We start from the raw sequence: 19,864 nt of genomic DNA on the forward strand, positions 1-19,864 counted from the left end.
TCTAAAACATCGGAAGTGGTGATATTCATGAGAAGATATTGTAAAGGCTGTGTGCCATTTTTAATGACCTCAGTTTGTGGAAATAGGCCCTTTTCAGGATGGAATTCTTTTGTTTACATGTATCTCCTTTAGATTTAAATGGAAGGATGCAGAGTTAATGGATAGGAATTACCTCGGGCAGAATTCCCTTAGCAAATATGTGTTGGGTGCCCACTGCTGACTTTCTCCCTTTGTTTCTACAGGAAATGAGTGTGGGCTATGCAAATGGGATCCGAGTCATGAGCATGACTCACACAGGAGAGCCAGGGTTCATGCTATACATCCCTATAGAGGTGAGTGGGTGCTGGCTTCAGTTACTAGAACCACTGGACACTGTGTGGGCAGGTTTAGAAAGCTTTATCTGATTGAGACTTTATAATTGAAGTAAGTACATTCAAAAGATTTTACATTTTTTTATTTAATTTTTTTAAGTAGGTAATACACTCAAATGGTTTAAAGATAAAAACCTATAAAAAGTATTTGGTTCTCCCCAGACATCATCACTGATATTAGTGTTCTTTTTTTTTTGTATCTGTGTCAGAGATTTTTATGTATATGCAAGCAATTTCAAAGACATATTTTCCCCCCCTTTTTTTTTTATCAGAGAGGTTGTGGGTGTACATAACAGCCATGCATAAAATGTAGGATTCCTGTATACCACGCTATTATTAACACCTTGCATTGGTGTGGTACATTTGTTACTGTTGAGGAAGGCACATTTTTTATTGTACTATTAACTCTAGTCCATGGTTTAACTTAAGAGTTTGTTAAGTTAAAACAAAGAATTCCATGTTCTTTGTTTTTTTTAAATTTTAGTCTATTACCATATATATAACCTAATAGTTACCCTTTTAACTGCATACAATATATATTTCAGTGCTGTTAATTATGTTCACAAGGTGGTGCTACTATCACCACAATCCATACCAAAATATTTCCGTCATTCCAAGTAGGAACTCTGTACATCTTAAGCCTCAACTTCCCATTTCTCATGCCCACCCCATTCCCTAATAAACCTGTATTCTAGATTCTGTGAGTGTGCTTATTCTAATTATTTCATATAAGTGAGATCATAGAATATTTGCCTTTGTACTTATATCCTTCAGTGTAATGTCTTCAAGGTTCATCTGTGTTGTCACATGTGTCAGGACTTCATTCCCTTTTATAACTGAATATTCCAGTATATAGATATATCACATTTTGTTTATCCATTCATCGGTTGATGGACACTTGGGTTGCTTAAATCTTTTAACAACTGTAAATAATGCCACTATGAACACTGGTGTACAAATATCTGTTTGAGCCCCTGCTTTCAATTCTTTTGGGTATATACCTAAAACATATGGGATTGCCAAGTCATATGGTAAATTCTATACTTAACTTTTGGAAGAACCACCAAACTGTCTTCCACAGTGGCTGCACCATTTTACGTTACATTGAATGAGTGCTCCCTGTTTTTTCATATCTTCTTCAACACTTGTAATTTTCTCATATTTTGATAGTAGTAGCTGTTTTAGTGGATAAGAAATAGTATGTCATTGTGGGTTTGATTTTCATTTCCCTGATGGCTAATGATATTGAGCATCTTATGCTTTTTGGCCATTTGTATATATTCTTGGAGAGATACCTATTTAAGCTTTTCACCCATTAAAAAAATTTTTTTTTCTATTTTTGTTAAGTTGAAGTCTTTCTTCAGTAATAATATCTTTTGCATATTAAAACTTTATCAGATATATGGTTTCCACATTTTTTCCCATTTTGTAGGTTGTCATTTTACTTTCATGATTAGCCCTTTGATGCTCAAAAGTTTTTAATTTTGATGAGATCCCAATTATCTGTTTTTTCTTTCTTTCATTGTTTATGCTTTGGGTGTAAAATCTGAAACCATTGCCTAACACAAGGTCCTGAAGATGCTTCTCTATGTTTTCTTCTAGGAATTTGATAGTTCTGGCTCTTATATTTAGTTCTTTGATTAATTTTGAGTTTATTTTGGTGTAAGGTGTGAGGTAGGGATCCTCTTTCATTCTTTTGCAAATGGAGATCCAGTTTCCCCAGCACCATTTATTGAAGAGACTATCCTTTCCCAGTTGAGTGGTCTTTGTACCCTTGTCAAAAATCACTTGGCTGTAAATGTATGGCAAGTTTTCTGTGCTCTCACTTTGATTGCATTGGTCCATATGTCTATCCTTGTGCCAGTGCCATGCTATTTTGATTACTGTGGCTTCAGGAAGTGTGAGTCTTAACTTCATTATTTTTTTTTCAAGGTGGCTTTGGCTGTTTGGTGCCCCTTACCCTTCGTATATAAATTTGATGACTGAGTTTTCCATTTCTGCAAGAAAGGTTGTTAGAATTTTGGGGAGGATTGCACTGAATCTGTAAATTGATTAGGTAGAATTGACATACGATTCCAACGATATTTAACCTTTCAATTCATATATATGGAATGTCCTTCTGTTTATTTAGGTCTGTCTTTGATTTCTTTTAGGAATGTTTTATAATTTTCTGTGTACAAGTCCTTTAAATCCTTGGCTGGATTTATTCCTAGGTGTTGGGTTTTTCAGTTGCTATGGTAAATGCTTTTTTTCCCTTGATTTTTTTTCTTTCTTCATTGCTTGTGTATAGAAACACTACTGATTTAAGGGGGTGTTGATCCTAATAAATGAATTCACAAAATTCACCACTTTGTTGAATTCATTTGTTAGCTCTAGGAGCTTTGTTGTAGGTTTTTCAGGATTCTCTGTATATCGGATCCTCTTTTTTTTGGCTTTTCAAAGGGGGAATTTATTAAGTTGCTATTTTACAGTTCTAAGGCCATGAAAATGTCCCAATAATGGAAGTATATAAAAACGTTCAAATTAAGGTACCAAGAGGTTACCTTCACTCAAAAAAAGGCACACGGCGGACATAGCAAAGTCTGCTACCTTTCTCTCCAGGCTTCTTCTTTCATGAAGCTTCCCCAGGGGCTGTTTCCTTCATCTTCAAAGGGCTCTGGCTGTGTGGGCTCTCGTGGTTCTTGTGACTCGCTTCATTCTGAAGCTTTCTCCAAAATGCTTCCTCATATAATCTGAAGCTTTCTCCAAAATGCTTCCTCATATAATCATCCAAATCGTACCCATCAATGGCTCACAGTATCATCACATAGCAGTGCATTCATCATTACAATTAGTTTTTGAACATTTTCATTCCACACAGTCCTTCCTAAGGGTACGATCGATGGCTCTTGGTGTCATAAAAAATATGGAATGCTTCATATTTTGCATGTCATCTTTACACAGGGGCCATGCTAATCTTCCCTGGATTGTTAAAATTTTAGGATATGTGCTGCCAAAGTGAGCACAATACCATTAGTTTTAAGATGTACTACTCTTTCCTGAGTCACCAGGAAAGAGACAATGCTGCCAAGGACAAGAACACACCACTCATTGTCACACACCACCTGACATTTTAGAGATGTTAAAATACAAAGAATATGCTTCTTAAAATCAATGAACTATGGCAGTTCTGTTGTAACTCTTCTCATCTTCCTAGTTTGGGGAGATAACTTCTGCGACTGTGGAGAAGGCTTCAGCTCTGGGGGATGGGTTTTTTTTTTTGGCATGTGCAGGGCCCGGGAATCAAACCCAGGTCCCCCACATGGCAGGTGAAAATTGTACCACTGAGCCACCCTTGTACTGTCCTGGATCTTTTTTTTTTTTTTTTTTTTTTTTTACATGGGCAGGCTCCGGGAATTGAACCCAGGTCCTCTGGCATGGCAGGCAAGCATTCTTGCCTGCTGAGCCACCGTGGCCCGCCCTGGATCTTTTTAAAAACACAAAATAGAAGTATACTTCTGTTCCTCTTTTTATGTATGTGTGCTTAGTTTCTCTTAGATATTTCTCTAAAGAGAAAGTGTTTTCTCTTTCTTATTTTGAACAGTATCATAGTACTCCATTGTATGGTTCAATCATAAGGTATTACAGTAGTCTGGTATTGGTAGGCATTTATGGTATATCCAGTCCTATGCTATCATAGATAAATAATTTTGCAGCGTACAGGAGTGTATTTTTCCTTACAGCTTGTACCAACAAATAATTGTCAAAAATTAGCTTTTTTTTTTGCATGGCCAGGAACCAGGAATCGAACCTGGGTCCCCGGTATGGCAGGAGATAACTCTGCTACTGAGTCACTGGTGCACTGCCCTTATCTTTTTTTTATGCCTCTCATTCCTTGTGTGTTCTTTGAACTTGCCAAATGCTTCTGCCTTGGGCCCTTTGCACTTAACTGCCTCTGTGCCCTTTGCAAGTCCTTCCACCAAGTAAATACTCCCAAGGTTCACAGGCTTACCTCCTTCTGGTCTGTCACATTTCACCTCAATGAGACCTTCCCTGAGCATCCTAGTTAAAATTGCAACACACCATTTCTCTGTCCTCATTCCCCATAGTGCTTACTGCTGTCTAATAAGATATATCTTCTTCATTTATTTTGTTCATCATATTCCTTTTACTTAAATGTAAGTTCCATGAGGACAAAGACTGTTTTGTTAATTTTTATATCCTCAATACCTAGAGAAATGCTTGGCACATAGTGCTCAGTAAAAGTTTCTTTTTTTTCTATTTCGTTGAACTTTTAAAAATCACTCTTTCTGAGAGAGACCTTTTTTTCCAGTTCATCATTTCATTATTGGTTTTCTTATTTCTGAAAAGTATTTCTTATTGAGGAAAAATATCTTGATTTTTATGTAGCTGAATTGATTTAATCTGTGGTTTTGTTACCAGATAAAATATGGGTATGCTGCCTGACATGCATAGTGACTAACCCTGTGACACTGGGGTTTCAAAGAAAGTTTTATAACAAAGCACAGTGTAAGAACAGGAGGCTTGGGGACCTCAGATCTGTCTCCCCAAACTGGAGGGCTTCTGAGAGTTTTATAAACCTTGACACAGACAGCTTTATGATGAGTACAGTGGTTCCAGATGACAAGGTTAGGGATGGCCTAATGGCTGAGCACACACAGGTAGATTACATACTTGGTCATAGGATGCAGTCAAAAAAATGACAGCTTTAACATGAAAATAAGCATGACTTTAGTACTGCAGAGAGGTATTATTATAGGTTAAAGCTTTATGCTACTGCCCTTGTCAGGTGGGCTAACTCTGCTTAGAACTGGCTTTATCAAAGGTAGGAATTGGAGTGGGTTGACTCAAGTTTCTTCATTAATAAACTTAGGGGCTGTTAGCAAGATCACAAGACTTCTAAGTTACAAAACAAGATAAAGGGAAAAGTGCAGAGTCAGGAGTTATCATGAGGCTGCGTCGTTACACAGTAAAGCATCAAAGCATTTGGGGTAGTTTGGTGAGTTACCAGTTGTAAGTATTTGTTTTTGGCTACACTACAATCTGTCAGAAAGTTAACAAGTTCAGTAAGTTGTAATTAGTTTTGCTATTATAATTTTTGCTAGTTCCCAGTTACAGTTTCTAGAATATAATTCATATGTAGAAGGGACTGCCTCTCTCCAAGGTTATAAAATCTTCCCAATTTTCTTCTGTGCTTTGTGGGTTTTGTTATGTATGTGTGTGTATATATATATATATATATTTTACTTTTAAAAATATTTAAAAGCTTGATCCTTTTGCATTGTCTTTTGGAGTTTGTTATATGCTATGGATCAAACTTTTATATTTTTCTAATGGATACCCAATTTTCCCAATCCCACATTTATTGCAAAGTTCATTTCTCAATTCATATGAGATTGTACCTTTATCGGTGTTCTAGTTTGCTAGCTGCTGGAATGCAAGACACCAGAGACAGATTGGCTTTTAATAAAAGGGAATTTATTTTGTTGGTTCTTCAGAGGAAAGGCAGCTAACTTTCCACTGAGGTTCTTTCTTACGTGGAAGGTACAGAATGGTCTCTACTGGTCTTCTCTCCAGTCCCCTGGGTTCCAACAACTTTCCCCAGGGTGATTTCTTTCTCCATCTCCAAAGGCCTGGGCTGAGCTGAGGAATGCCAAGCTGCTTAGGCTGTGCTACATTGCGTTCTCTCATTTAAGCACCAGCCAATTAAGTCAAACGTCACTCATTGCAGCAGACACGCCTTCTAGCCGACTGCAGATGTAATTAGCAACAGATGAGGTTCACGTGCCATTCATTGGCTTAGGTCCTCAGCAACAAGACTAGGTATGCTCACCTGGCCAAGTTGACAACTGAATCTAACACAATTGGATACTAAATTCCCTTATGTATTTAGGTTTATTTCTGGACTTTCTGTTCCATTACCTTGGTCTGCTATTCATGATTGATCCAGAACCATACTATTTTAAATACTGAGTTTTTATAATGCTTATGTTCCCTTATAGCTTGGAAGACTCTGGAAAGGAAGACAATGCCTGTTTGCTTGTTTTCCCTTGTGAACTTTAATTTGGTTAAAACACACAGACCAAAAAAATTAAAAAAAAAACACCCTTTGGGGTAGTTCTGGTATTGTATCACATATGGAGAGTTGATATTCTTAGCTTTGGCTTTTGTTGAGGTTCTTTAGTGTCCCCCGGAGGTATACTGAAGCTTCTTCTAGATCTTACACATTTCTTAAGTTTATTCCTTTTTTTTTTTTATAGCATGGGCAGGCTCTGGGAGTCAAACACGGGTATTCAATTAATTTTGTTGTTGCTATTGTGAATTGGGTGTCTGCGTTCTCTTCTAAGTCATTATGACTTATGAAAGCTTTTTTCTTCTGTATATTCTCTATCTACAACGCTTCCTTATTATCTTTTGTTTTTAGCTTATTCTCCAGATTTTCCAAGGCTCAGTCTTATCATATACAAAAAATAATTTTTCTTCCTTCTCAACCATTTTTTGTTCCTGTAATTTTCTTCCCCTGTCCACTGTTCTTGACTTTACTCACATTGTTTTTAGTCTTTTTAATTATTAAATGAAGCGCAGATTTATCAGTTCATGAGAGCTTCATCTGCTTACCCACACTCAAATATACGATGTGGAGCTGAAGATCCACCATTTGAGGAGAGTTGATACAAATGTAGCAGATGTGATTTACCTGTACACACAGACCAATTGCGACACATGGTGAGTTCATTGGGCTATCCCCTGGGTGCCTGTGTACCTGGCCACACTCCACAGCCAGCAGACTGCTGCAGGAGTTCCTCCTACTTGGTGGCCCTCTCGGGAGGCCTTTTGATTAGGATTTTTCACGACTCAGAGAGGGAATTTGTCATCCCACAGTTATTTTCAAGCTGGCTTTTGTCCTCAAGAAGCAGTGCTTATTTCTTTGAGGAGAGGTCTTCCAAAACTAAGGGCAGGTGGCAGATTCTTGTTTTTGTCCACAGGAAATCCCTAGTTCTTGAGAGGAGTAGTCTTTCCTTTGCTCCTTTCACTTACTGCAAGATTAGTTGCCTGGTTTACATTCACACACCACAGGCTGAGTGTTCTGTTCATTAGCATGGGTTCCCTTTCTCCTCATTTCTTTCTCCTCGTTTATATAAAGTTGTCTTGATCACAGTGGTATGTCCAGTGGATGCCTACTGGCTGTTTTTCTGTACCGTTTTTTGTTTTACTTTACTTTTATAGTTTTTAAAGCAGTGTAATCATTCATCAGAGTGTGTTTAGATAATGATACTTGCTCTCAAATTGGAGACATCTTATGTTCAGTTAGGTTATCTGATACACATTTCTGGAACCAAGAACAGCTTGAGAGGCTAGAGGTACTGGGCCATGGACAGGAGAGCTCAGCTGTACTGGCTCCTCAGGAACTCCTCTAGGTCTCTAAGCTGTGTCACACCTGATGGGAAAGATCAGGTGTTGTGCCTACTCATCTACAGCTAGTATAACATGTGCTTCATAGCATGGGCCAGTGCATGAGGGAAGGATCAGGACTGGGTAGTTAATTGGGGCAGGAGAACGAAGCCAGAACTAGCAGGTTGTGAACCATGAGTGGCTGTTTTAAAAGCAGTCTGAAGAATGGTCATTTACAGAGTGGTAGTGAGAGTTCATGTATAAGTTATTTAATTCTTGCTATATACTAAATTGACTATCCCAGATGAAAGATAAATCCTGCTTTCACGGACTTTACTCATTATTCCTGGGCTGTAGCTCCTTTGAAGACAGCCTGGGAATTGAATACAACTGTCTCTTCTCCGGGTTTATAGTGTCTGCTGTCAGGCACTTCCACACATATTTCCTGTTTGCTTCTGAAGTGTCTGGTGGTTACTAACCTTTTGTCTCTCCCTGTAGTATGCCCTGCACGTGTACAATGAAGTGATGAGTGTTGGGCAGAAATATGGAATCCGGAATGCTGGGTATTATGCTCTTCGCAGTCTCCGAATCGAGAAGTTTTTTGCCTTCTGGGGTCAGGATTTAAATACCTTCACAACACCCCTGGAATGTGGACGAGAGTTCCGGGTGAAGTTAGAGAAGGTACTGTCTATATCCAGGTTCCAATCTGTCACTCCATTTCCTGAGTGGTTACAGCCACAGGAGAGTAGGAGGAAGAGCTGAAATAGGAAAGTGTAAAAATACTGAGACCTCAGTGATGGCAACAGATAAATGATGATTAGGATGTCCTTAGAATGAAAGAATTGTCTATGACATAAAAGAATCTTAATATGAAAACATAATAATAGACCTTCTTATCACCAGAGCTTTGCTTTCTTTTAGACTCAGTGCTTTCTAGGGAATGTTTCTGAGTTGATTATGGTAATTAGTTAACTAAAATTAACATAGCATGAATATTTGAACAGCCTGGTCATCTCACAGTTGCTGAATTTTAAAAATTTCTTTTTAAAGTAATATATGAATATGGTTAAAAAAATAATACTTAAGAAGAATGTAGAGTGAAAATGCAATCTCTTTCCTACCTCTGAACCCCTCCCAATCTCACTATCCCCTTTGGTAGAAGATACATTTATCTTTCCTTTTAGAGAGCTTTAATATAGTATAAAAATTTAGTATATAATTTGTCCTCCACCTTTTTTGTTTTGATTTATTTTCATATATACAACTCAAAATTTCCCATTTTAACCACTTCCAGGTTTACAGTTCAATGATACATATTCACAGTGTTGTGCTACCATCAGCAACATATGCTACCCCAACTTTTTCATAACCTCAAACAAACTCAGGTCATTTTTAAAGCAAAGAGCACAGTACATAGTGGCAAATGACTGCAGGCCTCTGAGCTGTCGTGTCAGGTTATCCTTTGACTTTCCTTGGGCAAGAACTAGAGTGTGGTCTCAGGGGCACCCTCCACCTTTTTTCTTTTTTACTTAGATAATGAGATCCTACATATTTGCTGTATTGCATCTTTTTTCACCTAACAAAATATCTTGTCAGTTACTCTGTATCAGTACAATCGATCTGTGGTGTCATTTCCTTTTTTTTTTTAAATGAGTTAAGCACTATGTAGCACTTGAACCTTACAATACACAATTATCAGTCATTACCTGCTGTTAAGGTTTACTTTGTTTTATTTTGAACAATTACAACTGACTTTTGGCAAATAGGAAAAGTAAAAAGAAGGATATTAAAACCACCTATATTTTCTCTCTTCAGAGATAAACACAGTTAATGCTTTATTTTACTCCATCTTGTTTATTGTTCAAATTGTATATATAAACACACACACACAGACTATATGTAGCTACAGATCATGGACTTTTTGTTGGGATCATACAAAAACACTGTTTTGTAAAATCCAAGTATTTTAAGGGCTGATTTTTTGTTCCAAGTGTTTTTGTTTGGTGTGGTCTTGTGATCAAAATCTGTGTTTACAAAATTGGAAAAAGAAACGTGTATGTCTGTTGTTACAGAACTCTGAGGATGTCTTTTGTATCGTGAATGGAGGTTTTCATGCTGGGCGTGTGGGGAGGGTGTTGACGTCCAATTGCACTGATACCAGGGGACCCTTCCCACTGTTCCCTCCTCTGAGCTGGGGGTCGGAGAGTGAATGGGCATCTTAGTTCCTTTTCTTTCCTAGGGGACGGATTTCATTGGTCGGGATGCCCTGCTGCAACAGAAGCAGAATGGGATGTATAAACGCTTCACTATGTTCATCTTGGATGACCACGACACAGACCTCGACCTCTGGCCTTGGTGGGGAGAGCCCATTTACCGAAATGGGCGCTATGTTGGCATCACCACCAGCAGTGCCTACAGCTTCACCCTGGAGCGCCATGTTTGCCTGGGCTTTGTGCACAATTTTTCTGAGGACACTGGGGCAGAACAAGTGGTGACGGCAGATTTCATCAACCGTGGAGAATACGAGATTGACATTGCAGGACAGCGGTTCCAGGCCAAGGCCAAACTCTACCCCTTCAGTTCCCTTTTCACACATAAGCGCCGGAAGGATGAAGTGGAGCTCAATGACTTCCAGGGGAAGTAAGGCCAGGGCAATCTGCTTTCTTCCCCTGTCATCTCAGCCCTCGGGGAGCATCCTCTTAGGAGCTTGTTTCTTTTTCTGATCTTTCCCTTCTTTAGTTTTGCCTTCTCTTATGTTCTTCCTTCCTTCCTTCTTCTCACAGCATATGAAACCTCTCTTGCCCTTTTGTCTTCTTATCTCTTTGGCAGTTCCCCCTCTCTTAAGACTACCATGGCGGCCGGAAGTTATATCTGACAAGTGGACTGAAGCAAGCTTCACTTTTGGAAGTGGGTTAAAGTGACAGTCTATGACTTCAAATCCCAGGTCTCAAAGCAAGGAAAGCCAGAGTTGTGCAGGCCTCAGGGCAAGAGTCAAATCTCCCTCAGGCTTAGTTTTCTCTAAGTAACCTATTAATTTTGGTGGGGTTGCTAGATGTCAGGTCCAGCCCCATGGAAGAGCTTCGGCCTCATGGCAGGCAGAGCATCTTCCTCTTATCCACTGTGCTGTGGGTCTGGCACTCTGATACCTCTACCAAGAGGCTGATCATCTACCTCACTAACAGGGGCCTTGGGTGGACGAGATGTTGCTCTGTAATAGGGACAGTGGCACTGTCCTTGTCCTCCCCATGGAACCAGTTAGCAGACCTTTGGGCCAGGACAATCTGCTTTTAATATTCATCTTTTAATAAACACTACAATGAGTGATTCTCTTCTTTTTAGATAGTAAGCAAGTAAGCTGCAGTCAAGGGAAAACCATGTTGCTATTTTTGTTTTTCCATCCAGTGTCTGACCTTGGAAAGTTCACCACCAATGATGCTGAAATTTCTCCTATTAAAACAGTGCTGTTCTTCAAATGTTTAAAGTTCAGTCACCCCACCTTGATTTTCTCTTCAAGTATATTTAACTTTATCAGTTCAGCCTCAACTGTCCCTTCTACCCACTAGCTCAGCAGTTGTTTTTTCCTCTTTAGAACCAGGAACAGAAGATAGTGTGGCATTCTGGCTGAGTAGCAAAACCTAGCAGGCCTTGCTAAGTTTCAGAGATCTGCTCCCTTCCCAAGCGGCTTCCTCTGGCACAGAGACCTGCCTTGTGGCCCCACGGGAGCATGCTGAGCCTGGAAGGGGTGAGTTACTCAGGAGTCATGTGTCAGGGCAGTGCTGCCCTTTTCCCTCCAGCCTCCAGCCTCCCATATCCTCTGGAAGACAAAAAAAAGACTTAGGTGCCACAACAGCACTCCACATGCACACTGTCAAGCAGTGCGAGTCATGTGAGGCTGAACGTGGATATCACAGACTGTGCTGTGTAGTCCCCAGACTTGCTTTTTCCCTTGGGTATAAGGTACCTCGTCTGATTTTTTTTTTTTTAGTGCAAACATTGCTGTTAGAGATCTAATTAAATTATAGTCTTGTCTCAGTACCTTAGAAATATCAGCTCTTTGGTTCATTCAGTAGGCATAGCAAGTGAATCTGGTATTTTTCTCTCTTTGGTCCCAGTGTGATATTTGTGAATGGAGAGGGCTAAGGGTGACTTTTTCCTGCCTCTAGCTTCTGTCTGAGGCTGTGTGCCTCTATCTGGTGTTAAACACGTCTTAGAAGGTTAAGAGGAGGGGGACTTAAGCTTCCCTGACCCATCAGCATCAGATGTTAAGGCAGTCTGTATTCCTGAGGGGCGGTAGCCTCCTGAGCAAGCAGATTGCTTGCAGATACTATGATCCAGATGCAGAGATATGGCTGCAGCTCTGCTGGAAACAAAGGCCCTCATTTGTGCAAGTGTCATTTCCACCTCCTGGGCAACGGGCTCACATGCATTTGCCTCGTGTGGCAGCTCACCCTGCGGAGCACGTAAGTTTGTCTTCTCTCCCTAGAGATTTGAGATTCTGGATGTCTTGTGAGTGGGTGCCCGGACACTTTTTTCTCTCTGCAGTTATCAGTACTTATAGCTTGTGTACTTTCAGGTGAAGGGGCTCTGCATTCTTCTCTTCTTCTATCTTGTCAGCATATTCAATTGAATCTTTTTGAACCTAGGAACAGAAAATGTGATGGCCTCGAGCAGAGGAAGACCCAGGGTTGCAAGTCTCCAGTGGGCCTTTTCTTACCTTGAAACATCTAAGTATTTCCCTCCTGACTCATGCTGCATGTAAATGCCAGGGTCATCTGACTTACATTTACATCAGAAAGATTTCCCTTCCGTGATAATAGTACTGAGGTCAGGAGACCTCTAATTCAGATTTTAGAAGCAAAAAGGAACAAGAACTTAAAATGCTTAGATAGCCTGTATGATGTCCTTTCCCCTGTGCTGGCCCCACAGGCAGAGTACCTCCGGGGCAGAACTGAGTGCAGCAGAGGGATCTGACCAGCGACCGCTGCATTTCTGGTGCTCTTCTCCAAATGCAGGACAGGGACACAGACCATTTACCCCAGTGATTCAAAGTAGTTTTCCCTTTGGCTCCAAAGACTGCATTTCTGTGAGAGGAGAAGCTGGTCTCTCCAGCCTGTTGGCATGAAGGACTCCTTCCCTAGACTGCAGCTCCTTGTACAGACTGAGGCTTTTATTTGCTTCCCTTCTTTCCTAGGCTGTTGCTTTCAAGAACGTAACAAACTATATGATTAAAAAAATAATAAATATTCAGGCTTTCACACTACATTACCCCCTGCCTTCTGCACATATCTGAAATGGTAACCCCACCCCTGCCAGGACTGGAGCATGGGGCCGAGAGGGACTTGATCAGAGTGGCAGTGGAGTCACGGCAGAGATGCCCTGCGGCCTGGATTCGGCTCACACTGCTGGCACCTGAGCGAGTCTTTACCAGCCTTTGAGAACCTGTGCCTGATGCAAGGGAACCTACCACACCAATCTAACCCTAGAAGATGGGGTCCTGCCTGGTAGCACAATTAAATTGGTTTGCTTTCAAGACTTAGCTAGAAGGTTCGTTTTTATATCTTTTTGTTGCCTCTTGGTCTGTGTAGTCAACAAAGGTTCCTCTTTAATAACTAAGACAGGAGTTTAGTCAACAGTGAGGAACACCGAGCCTTCTGCCATTTTAGTTTTCTTTCCGCACTCCCCATCCCTCATAAGCATTCATATAAGCAGCATTTTATCAACATGATGCAGAAGAAATTTCCTCTTAACTACAGAATTTCCATCTCACATGCCCTTTAGTTGCATGAATTCAGGAAAAGCACAGCTCAACCGAAGAAATGGTAGATGAAACAACATGATGTTTTAGGCATTAGCCACATTCTTTCTACCTGCAGCAAGTATTGAAGCTGTTTATATGTCAGATCCTCCCACCCCAATCACCACTCTGGCCTCCACTTACGGTGCTGAATTGTAAGGCTCCTTCACTGTCAGTTTCTCGTCACCACCAAAGCACTGTTTTCCAAGACGGAGCATTTTGTATGTCTTTTCCTTCTCTTTGTCCATTAAACTCTCAAGTCATTCCTTATACAGTGTGATTCTTGACTTCTATGAGCAGACTGACTAAATCCCTTGGAGAATTAAACATTTCTTCATAGGTCATTTTTCTCATGATATTTGGGTGTACTTAATTTTTATCCTTTTGCAAACATAACTGTGCCTTCTTGTTTTCCTGTCTCTCAGCAGCAGAAATTATAAGAGGTGGGGAGGATATCGTTAACATCTGTTTTAAAAGTTTTATGCCAGGATTTCTACAGCTGGAGCTTAGAGCACCTCTTCTAAGCGAGGTTCTAGTGCCTTACACTCCATAATGTCCAGTGGTGGATGCGGACTGCAAGAGGGAAAGCTATTCAGCCTGTGGGTCTCCATCCACCCCACACAGCCTCTCCTTCGCCAGGACAAATGGATGTGGGGGGCAGAAAGCTTCATCAGCACACTTAACACTACTTGCTGATCAACTCTTCAGATTTATAAAACACCATGATAATGATTGTAAAGTACTAACTCATTATTTGCATTTGTAAAACATGTAGTTCAGCTCAGCATTTTTTCTGTTCATGTTCAGGATGAGATTGTGCTCAAGGACATTCAAGGCACTTAAGTAAATGGAACCTTTTCTCAAGAGCCCAGGTGACTTTAGATACACACGGTCACTGAGCATGTCTGCTCTCCCATGCACTGTTTTTTTTCTTTCAATATTACTTGGTTTGTAAATGAATAAAACATTTTAATTACTCTTGCCTGGTTCACTTCAGAAATATTATTCCTCGTGTAGCGACCTGTATTTTCCATGTAGTATATGTACGTGCCATCATAAAAGATACACACGGTACATAAAACCGTTTATAACTGTGTCACCAAAGTGTAAGAAAGAATTTGGAAATGGAGGTAAAGAAGACACAAATATTTTTTCTCACCCTCCCCATGCAGTGTGGCTGGGGGTATACAGCCTTCATTGTCCAACTGCTCTCACAGGATTCCATCACCTGTCTCTAGAGCTGACTTCAGACACTTCTCGTCCGTGTGTGTATGAGCCCATGTCTGGGTGGAAGATGGGTGTGCACACCTTGTTCATACCTGTAGGAAGAAAATATTATCTGATGAGAAGCCACTCACCTTTTACAATGCTGAACTTTTTTTGCTTATCCAGCTGTTACTTTGAGTGGGTATATCACGGAATCCCTTAGGTAGGCTAACATGTCTACAGCAATCTCACCATCTTGTCATCCTAAACTGACCCTTTTATGCCCAACTTCATAAATGGTCAACCAAAACAAAAACCTGGAGTCATGCAGTCAGTTGTTCTATCACCTCTCCCTCCAGAGTCCATATTTCTGCCCAACACCCTGCATCACACTGTACGTAGGCAGGGCATACTGCAGGGGAAATGAAAGGTAAGAACTACCAGACACTTCAGAATGAAACGGAATATTTATCTGAAGGCTGAACTATTAACCCAGAAAAGAGAAGGTTGAAAGGAGCCAGCAGAGTGAGGGGGAGAAGAAAGAAGTGTGAACCCACTTGAGGTGATGGAAGAGAAGGGACTGTTCCCTTGACAGGCCCGCTGGAAGAGATCATCCGGAAACTGGGCCATCCTCAAAAAGTACTCATTCATTCAACAAACAGGAGCTCCTGCATGCTAGCTGTAGGGGATACAGCAGTAAACAAAGCAGACTATGCTGTAACTCATTTTATACTTCATTTATAAAAAGTGGGGACATATTAGAGATCAATTTTCTATGACCAGAAAACCTCTTCCATGCTATCTAATTTTTTTATTTTTTATTTTTTGCCTGGGGAGGTACCGGGAATTAAATTCGGGTCTCCAGCATGGCAGGTGAGAATTCTGCCACCGACCCACTGTCACACCACCCCATGCTATCTAATTTTGACGCTCATTTCTGAATGTCACGTTCTTGCTGGCTTTTCTCCTGTCCCCGCTCCTTATGTCATTGTCTCTCAGGGCTGTCTGAGGCCCGCTTCTCTGCATTCCACGCTCTCTCCCTGAGGAAGCTCATACTCTACCCTGACGGATGACCCACGCCACAGCAGTCCTGAGCTGCCGCCCTGAGTATCTAGCTACATATGTACAGCTGGGCACATCGACCTTCTTCAGTCCCCAAACCGGCTCCACCTCCTATGTCCCCCGACACCACCTGCTACAGTCCTGGGTGTTACCTTGGATTCCTATCTCTCATCTCCCCTATGCAGTCAACCACAAGGTTAACAACTCTATATTCTAAAGCCCTCTTAGATTCATCTACCTCTCTCCATCTCCATGGCCTTTACCTGAGTCCAGTCGCCAACAGTTCTTTCTCAGATAACTGCACAAGCTTCCTAACAGGGCTTTCAGGCTCTAATCTGCACACCTACACCCCCCACTCTCCACACAAAAGGCTGAACAAGTTTTCCAAAGTATCTTGGTTCACTCCTCTGCTTAAAAATGCTTCAATGACTATTGGATTCCTCAGGAAAAAAGTTCATGTGAAGTACAAGATCCTTCACAATCTGGCCCGTTTCCAGCCTCACTGTCCTCCCACTGCCCACCCCCTCCCCTAATGCTCTAATTAAGGCAGACTGAACTACTTGCAATTTCTCAAGTGCATCAGAAGTGGGTTCTCTCTTTCACCTCCAGGATCTGTGCATGCTGTTCCCACTAACTGGCCCAGCTCTCACCACCCACCCCCCTAGACAAAGCTAATCCCCTCGGGTCTCAGCTCTCTGACATCTTACCTGATCCCACTACCATTTTTTCAGAGACTCTCCCATGTTATCCCCACACCCTGAACCTCCCAGCACAGAACTTACCAGACCACGTAACAAGAGACTGTTTACATGGGCAGGCACTGGTGTGGCAGGTGGAAACTCTGCCACTGAGCCACCGTGGCCCACCCTTAATTTCAATATTTTATAGGTCATTATAAAGGGCCATATACTGCTTTGTGCCTAGAACTAATTTAGTCATTACAACCCTATGAGGTAGATGTTATCCTGTTTACTTCAAAGATGAGAAAACTGAGGCACAGAGAAGTGAAATGACACACCCAAGGTTCAATAGATGGGAAGTGACAGAAAGAGGATTCAAACCCAGCCAGTGTGATGCTAGAGCCTGCCAATTAATTACTCATCACTCCTCAAATAAAACCAGATGAGGATAGAGCTATAAGGCACAACCCCTAGCAAGAAAAAGGGAAATACAAAGGGTGCAGAAGAAAGAAACACGGTAACAGAGGAGTTTCAAGATGGAATAATTCACAACGATAAAGGCCCAGGGTGATAACACCCAAGAAAGGGATTTTGCCCTTGAGCTCAGCATGATCTTCAAAAGTCAGTGGAGTGGTGAGGACACAATAAAAGGATCTAAGTGAAAATACACCACTAAATAAAGGAAGGCACCAAAATCTATTGCAGAAAGTTTGGCAGCAAAACCAGAGCAAAGCTTGATAGAGGTAAAACCAGCAGAAAGAAGAAACTGAAGAAATCAAAGACAAAGAAATGAAGCACAAAACCTGGTTGAAAACAAATTATATATTTTTAAAAGTTCTGAAGAACAACTGTAGAACATTCTCTACAAGAAAATCTTCTGCTACGCAAGGCCCACTGGTTCTGAAATTTTCTTATACCGACGACAGCAAGGACAGAACGCTAACATCTGCGTTGCTCACCTGTACGATCTTATTAACCTAAGAACCACCTGGGGGGAAGAAAAAAAAACAAATTCTCAGTATCCACCTCTGGAGAGTCAGACTCCGCTGATCCAGGGTACCATACTTTTCCACAAGCGCACCCGGTGATCAGGCAGATTTAAGGAATTAATCTAAATTCCTACCACGGGAACGGCGTTCCCTTCTGCCCAGTCCCCGCAGCCCCGTCCTCCGTCGCATGGTACTTATTACATGCAAGGGCGACACGGGCTTGTGGATTCCAGACTCAAACCTCGGTATCATACACGTCAGTCCAAAAGGTCAAACATTAAGAAGGCTCACTGACCTGAACTAGATTTTTCCAGGCGACATCTGCTGGGCTCTGCAGCAGTAAAACACAAGCGGACGGCACGTTTCAACGCGGAAAAACAATTGCACCTGCAGAGAAGGATAACCCGGCTAGGCCAAGCCTGAACTGGCCCTGAGCTGCAGGCGTGTGCAGGCCCGAGGGGCGAAATCGGGGCATCCTGGCTGAGCTGCCTGAAGGAGCCGGTGCACAGGCCCCGGGGCAGCTGGACACGAGGCCCCGAGGCCCGGACAACCTCAGCTGCTCGCGTGCGGCCGCAGCGAGTGCCGACGGACCCGCTCTACTCCCCGGCGAGCCGCCTCCTGGCTATGGACGGCCGGGACCATCCCTGATGGAGACCCAAGCGGAAACGGGGGACGCAGGGGTCCCCGGCGTTAAGGGGACCCAGAGCGCCTCGGCAGCTGCCTCCTTACCTCTCCGCCCAGCCACACCCCGGCTGAGGCGAGGCAGCAGCCACAACGGCTCCGGGGGTCGCGGTAGGCCGGAAGAGGGGGACAAGGGAAGGGAAGGGAAGGGGGAGCGGGTCCGACAGAGGAGAAAGTTCCGGGGAAGCGGGAGTCCGCGACCTTTCCGCGCTTTACGGCCCCGCCAGCAAGGGTACGGCCCACACGTGTCCTCAGCGGCGCGCACGCGCGGGGGTGACGTCTCCCTGGCCCCGCCCCCGGCACGTGGCCTTGTTTGGGTCTCGCGAGGCCCCGCCCCTGGCGCCGCTTTCTCCCTCCCACCCTCGGGACGTCGTAGATCTCCGGCTTCCGACCCGCGCGGTAGATACGCGAAAGGCCGAGCCCGGTGGCCTGGGCCTTGGCTTCGTGGGTCCGCAGCCTAAAGCCACATCAGGTCCAGGGCGTGCAGAGGCTTCCTGGTCCGAGCGGGCGGGGGTGGAAGACGACTCTCTCTGGAGCCTGAGAAGTGCCCCATCCACCCCTCGCTCACTGTCCTGTCACTGGTCATTTTTTTTCAGTTTCCTTTATAGCACTCATCGCTGACTGAAGTCTGTAGATTACTTACATGTTTGTCGACTGCTCTGTCCACTCCTTAACAACCTCTGAGGACAGGACCTTCGTCCGATAGGCAGCTGCGTTCTTAGTTCCAAGGGCTGTGGTACATCATCCGATCGTTAATTCCTTGAAAGCGCAGCCGTCTAATTCTTGGACCACACTCTCCAACTCCCGTTGTTTACATTCAAGCCCATCTCACTACACCAGCCTACAGGCCAATGTCACATTTTCTTCATAGCCGCCTGTGGCCAGGCCAGGGCAACTCAGGGACGCCCATGTCACCTGCCACCAACCCGCAGCCTGCATAGTACCTGCTCCACTCACGGGTGAGCTCACCAGGCCCACGTGGCACCTGGTTACCTGAGGACAGAAACACTGCTGCTTCCTCCTCTGATGTGTGAAAACTCAAAGCATGCTGTGCTCCCTTGCTGGGTAAATACTCAAGGGCCTAAAGTTCATTTGGGGTCACCAACCCCACCCCCGCAAAAAGACCAATTACTCAGAGGCATGTTGTTGGGAAAGCATTTCCTGATGCCCAGATGTGCCTGTTTGGGAGAAAAACTTTCCAAGTTCATGAGCCATCTTGCTATTGGCATTTGTAGGCACGTAGGTCTCAGAGAAATCTAGTGGCCTGCTGGACATGGTGGATGAAATAAGGGGATATTTACCATGAAATCTCATTCTGTTTCCATGCAGTGAATCCCGAGCAAGCTGTAGCTCTTGCTCTGCCTCCCTCCCCCATCACCACCTTTGTCCTCACTTAAAATACTGAGTTGTAAGGCTCCTTTGTTATCAATTTTGGGTCTTGTATTTTGCAGCCTCTCAAAACCACCGATGCACTATTTTTCAGGAGAATCGAGTGTTTTTGCCTTCTCTTTGTCCTTTAACCCCAGAGTTCCTCCTTGTACAGTATGACTTATTCTGGGCCAAGTGTCTGCATCACTTACTGATGTACACATCTCTTCTTGAGTCATTTTTCTCATACTTCAGTGCACTAAAATTTTATCTTTTGCAAACATATTCTGTTTTCTTGTTTATTCTGTTTATCAAGGAGAG

At 42.8% G+C, this 19,864-nt stretch overlaps 1 protein-coding gene, 1 long non-coding RNA gene and 1 other non-coding gene across 10 annotated transcripts in view; 1 reads left to right on the plus strand and 2 right to left on the minus strand.

Moving 5' to 3' along the window:
- Nucleotides 1-14,539, plus strand: part of PDPR (pyruvate dehydrogenase phosphatase regulatory subunit) — a 62,198-nt gene extending 47,659 nt beyond the window's left edge. For 3 of the 4 annotated variants that reach the window (XM_077133015.1, XM_077133014.1, XM_077133016.1), the window contains 4 exons: nt 243-332; nt 8,262-8,444; nt 10,003-10,403; nt 11,353-14,539. In XM_077133015.1, the coding sequence (XP_076989130.1) occupies nt 243-332; nt 8,262-8,444; nt 10,003-10,403; nt 11,353-11,371 (693 nt within the window). In that variant the 3' untranslated portion in view covers nt 11,372-14,539. Of the gene's footprint in view, nt 1-242; nt 333-8,261; nt 8,445-10,002 lie in introns of all 4 variants that reach the window. The other variant, XM_077133017.1, reaches the window with a different exon arrangement.
- Nucleotides 3,271-3,376, minus strand: LOC143660432 (U6 spliceosomal RNA). Its single transcript, XR_013164036.1, has one exon. It is a non-coding gene; the product is annotated as a U6 spliceosomal RNA (small nuclear RNA).
- On the minus strand, nt 5,828-18,440 carry LOC143659742 (uncharacterized). Of its 5 annotated transcripts, XR_013163694.1 has the most exons (6): nt 18,224-18,440; nt 17,790-17,881; nt 17,465-17,493; nt 15,321-15,442; nt 14,717-14,876; nt 5,828-8,521 (listed from the first exon to the last, which is right to left on the minus strand). It is a non-coding gene; the product is annotated as an uncharacterized LOC143659742 (long non-coding RNA). The 5 variants fall into 5 exon arrangements; XR_013163693.1 differs by lacking the exon at nt 17,465-17,493; XR_013163695.1 differs by lacking the exon at nt 15,321-15,442 and having other exon boundaries at nt 18,224-18,439.
- Nucleotides 18,441-19,864: the final 1,424 nt, after the last annotated feature.

The sequence above is a fragment of the Tamandua tetradactyla genome, chromosome 16 (assembly GCF_023851605.1).
Source record: "Tamandua tetradactyla isolate mTamTet1 chromosome 16, mTamTet1.pri, whole genome shotgun sequence".
NCBI lineage: Eukaryota > Metazoa > Chordata > Mammalia > Pilosa > Myrmecophagidae > Tamandua > Tamandua tetradactyla.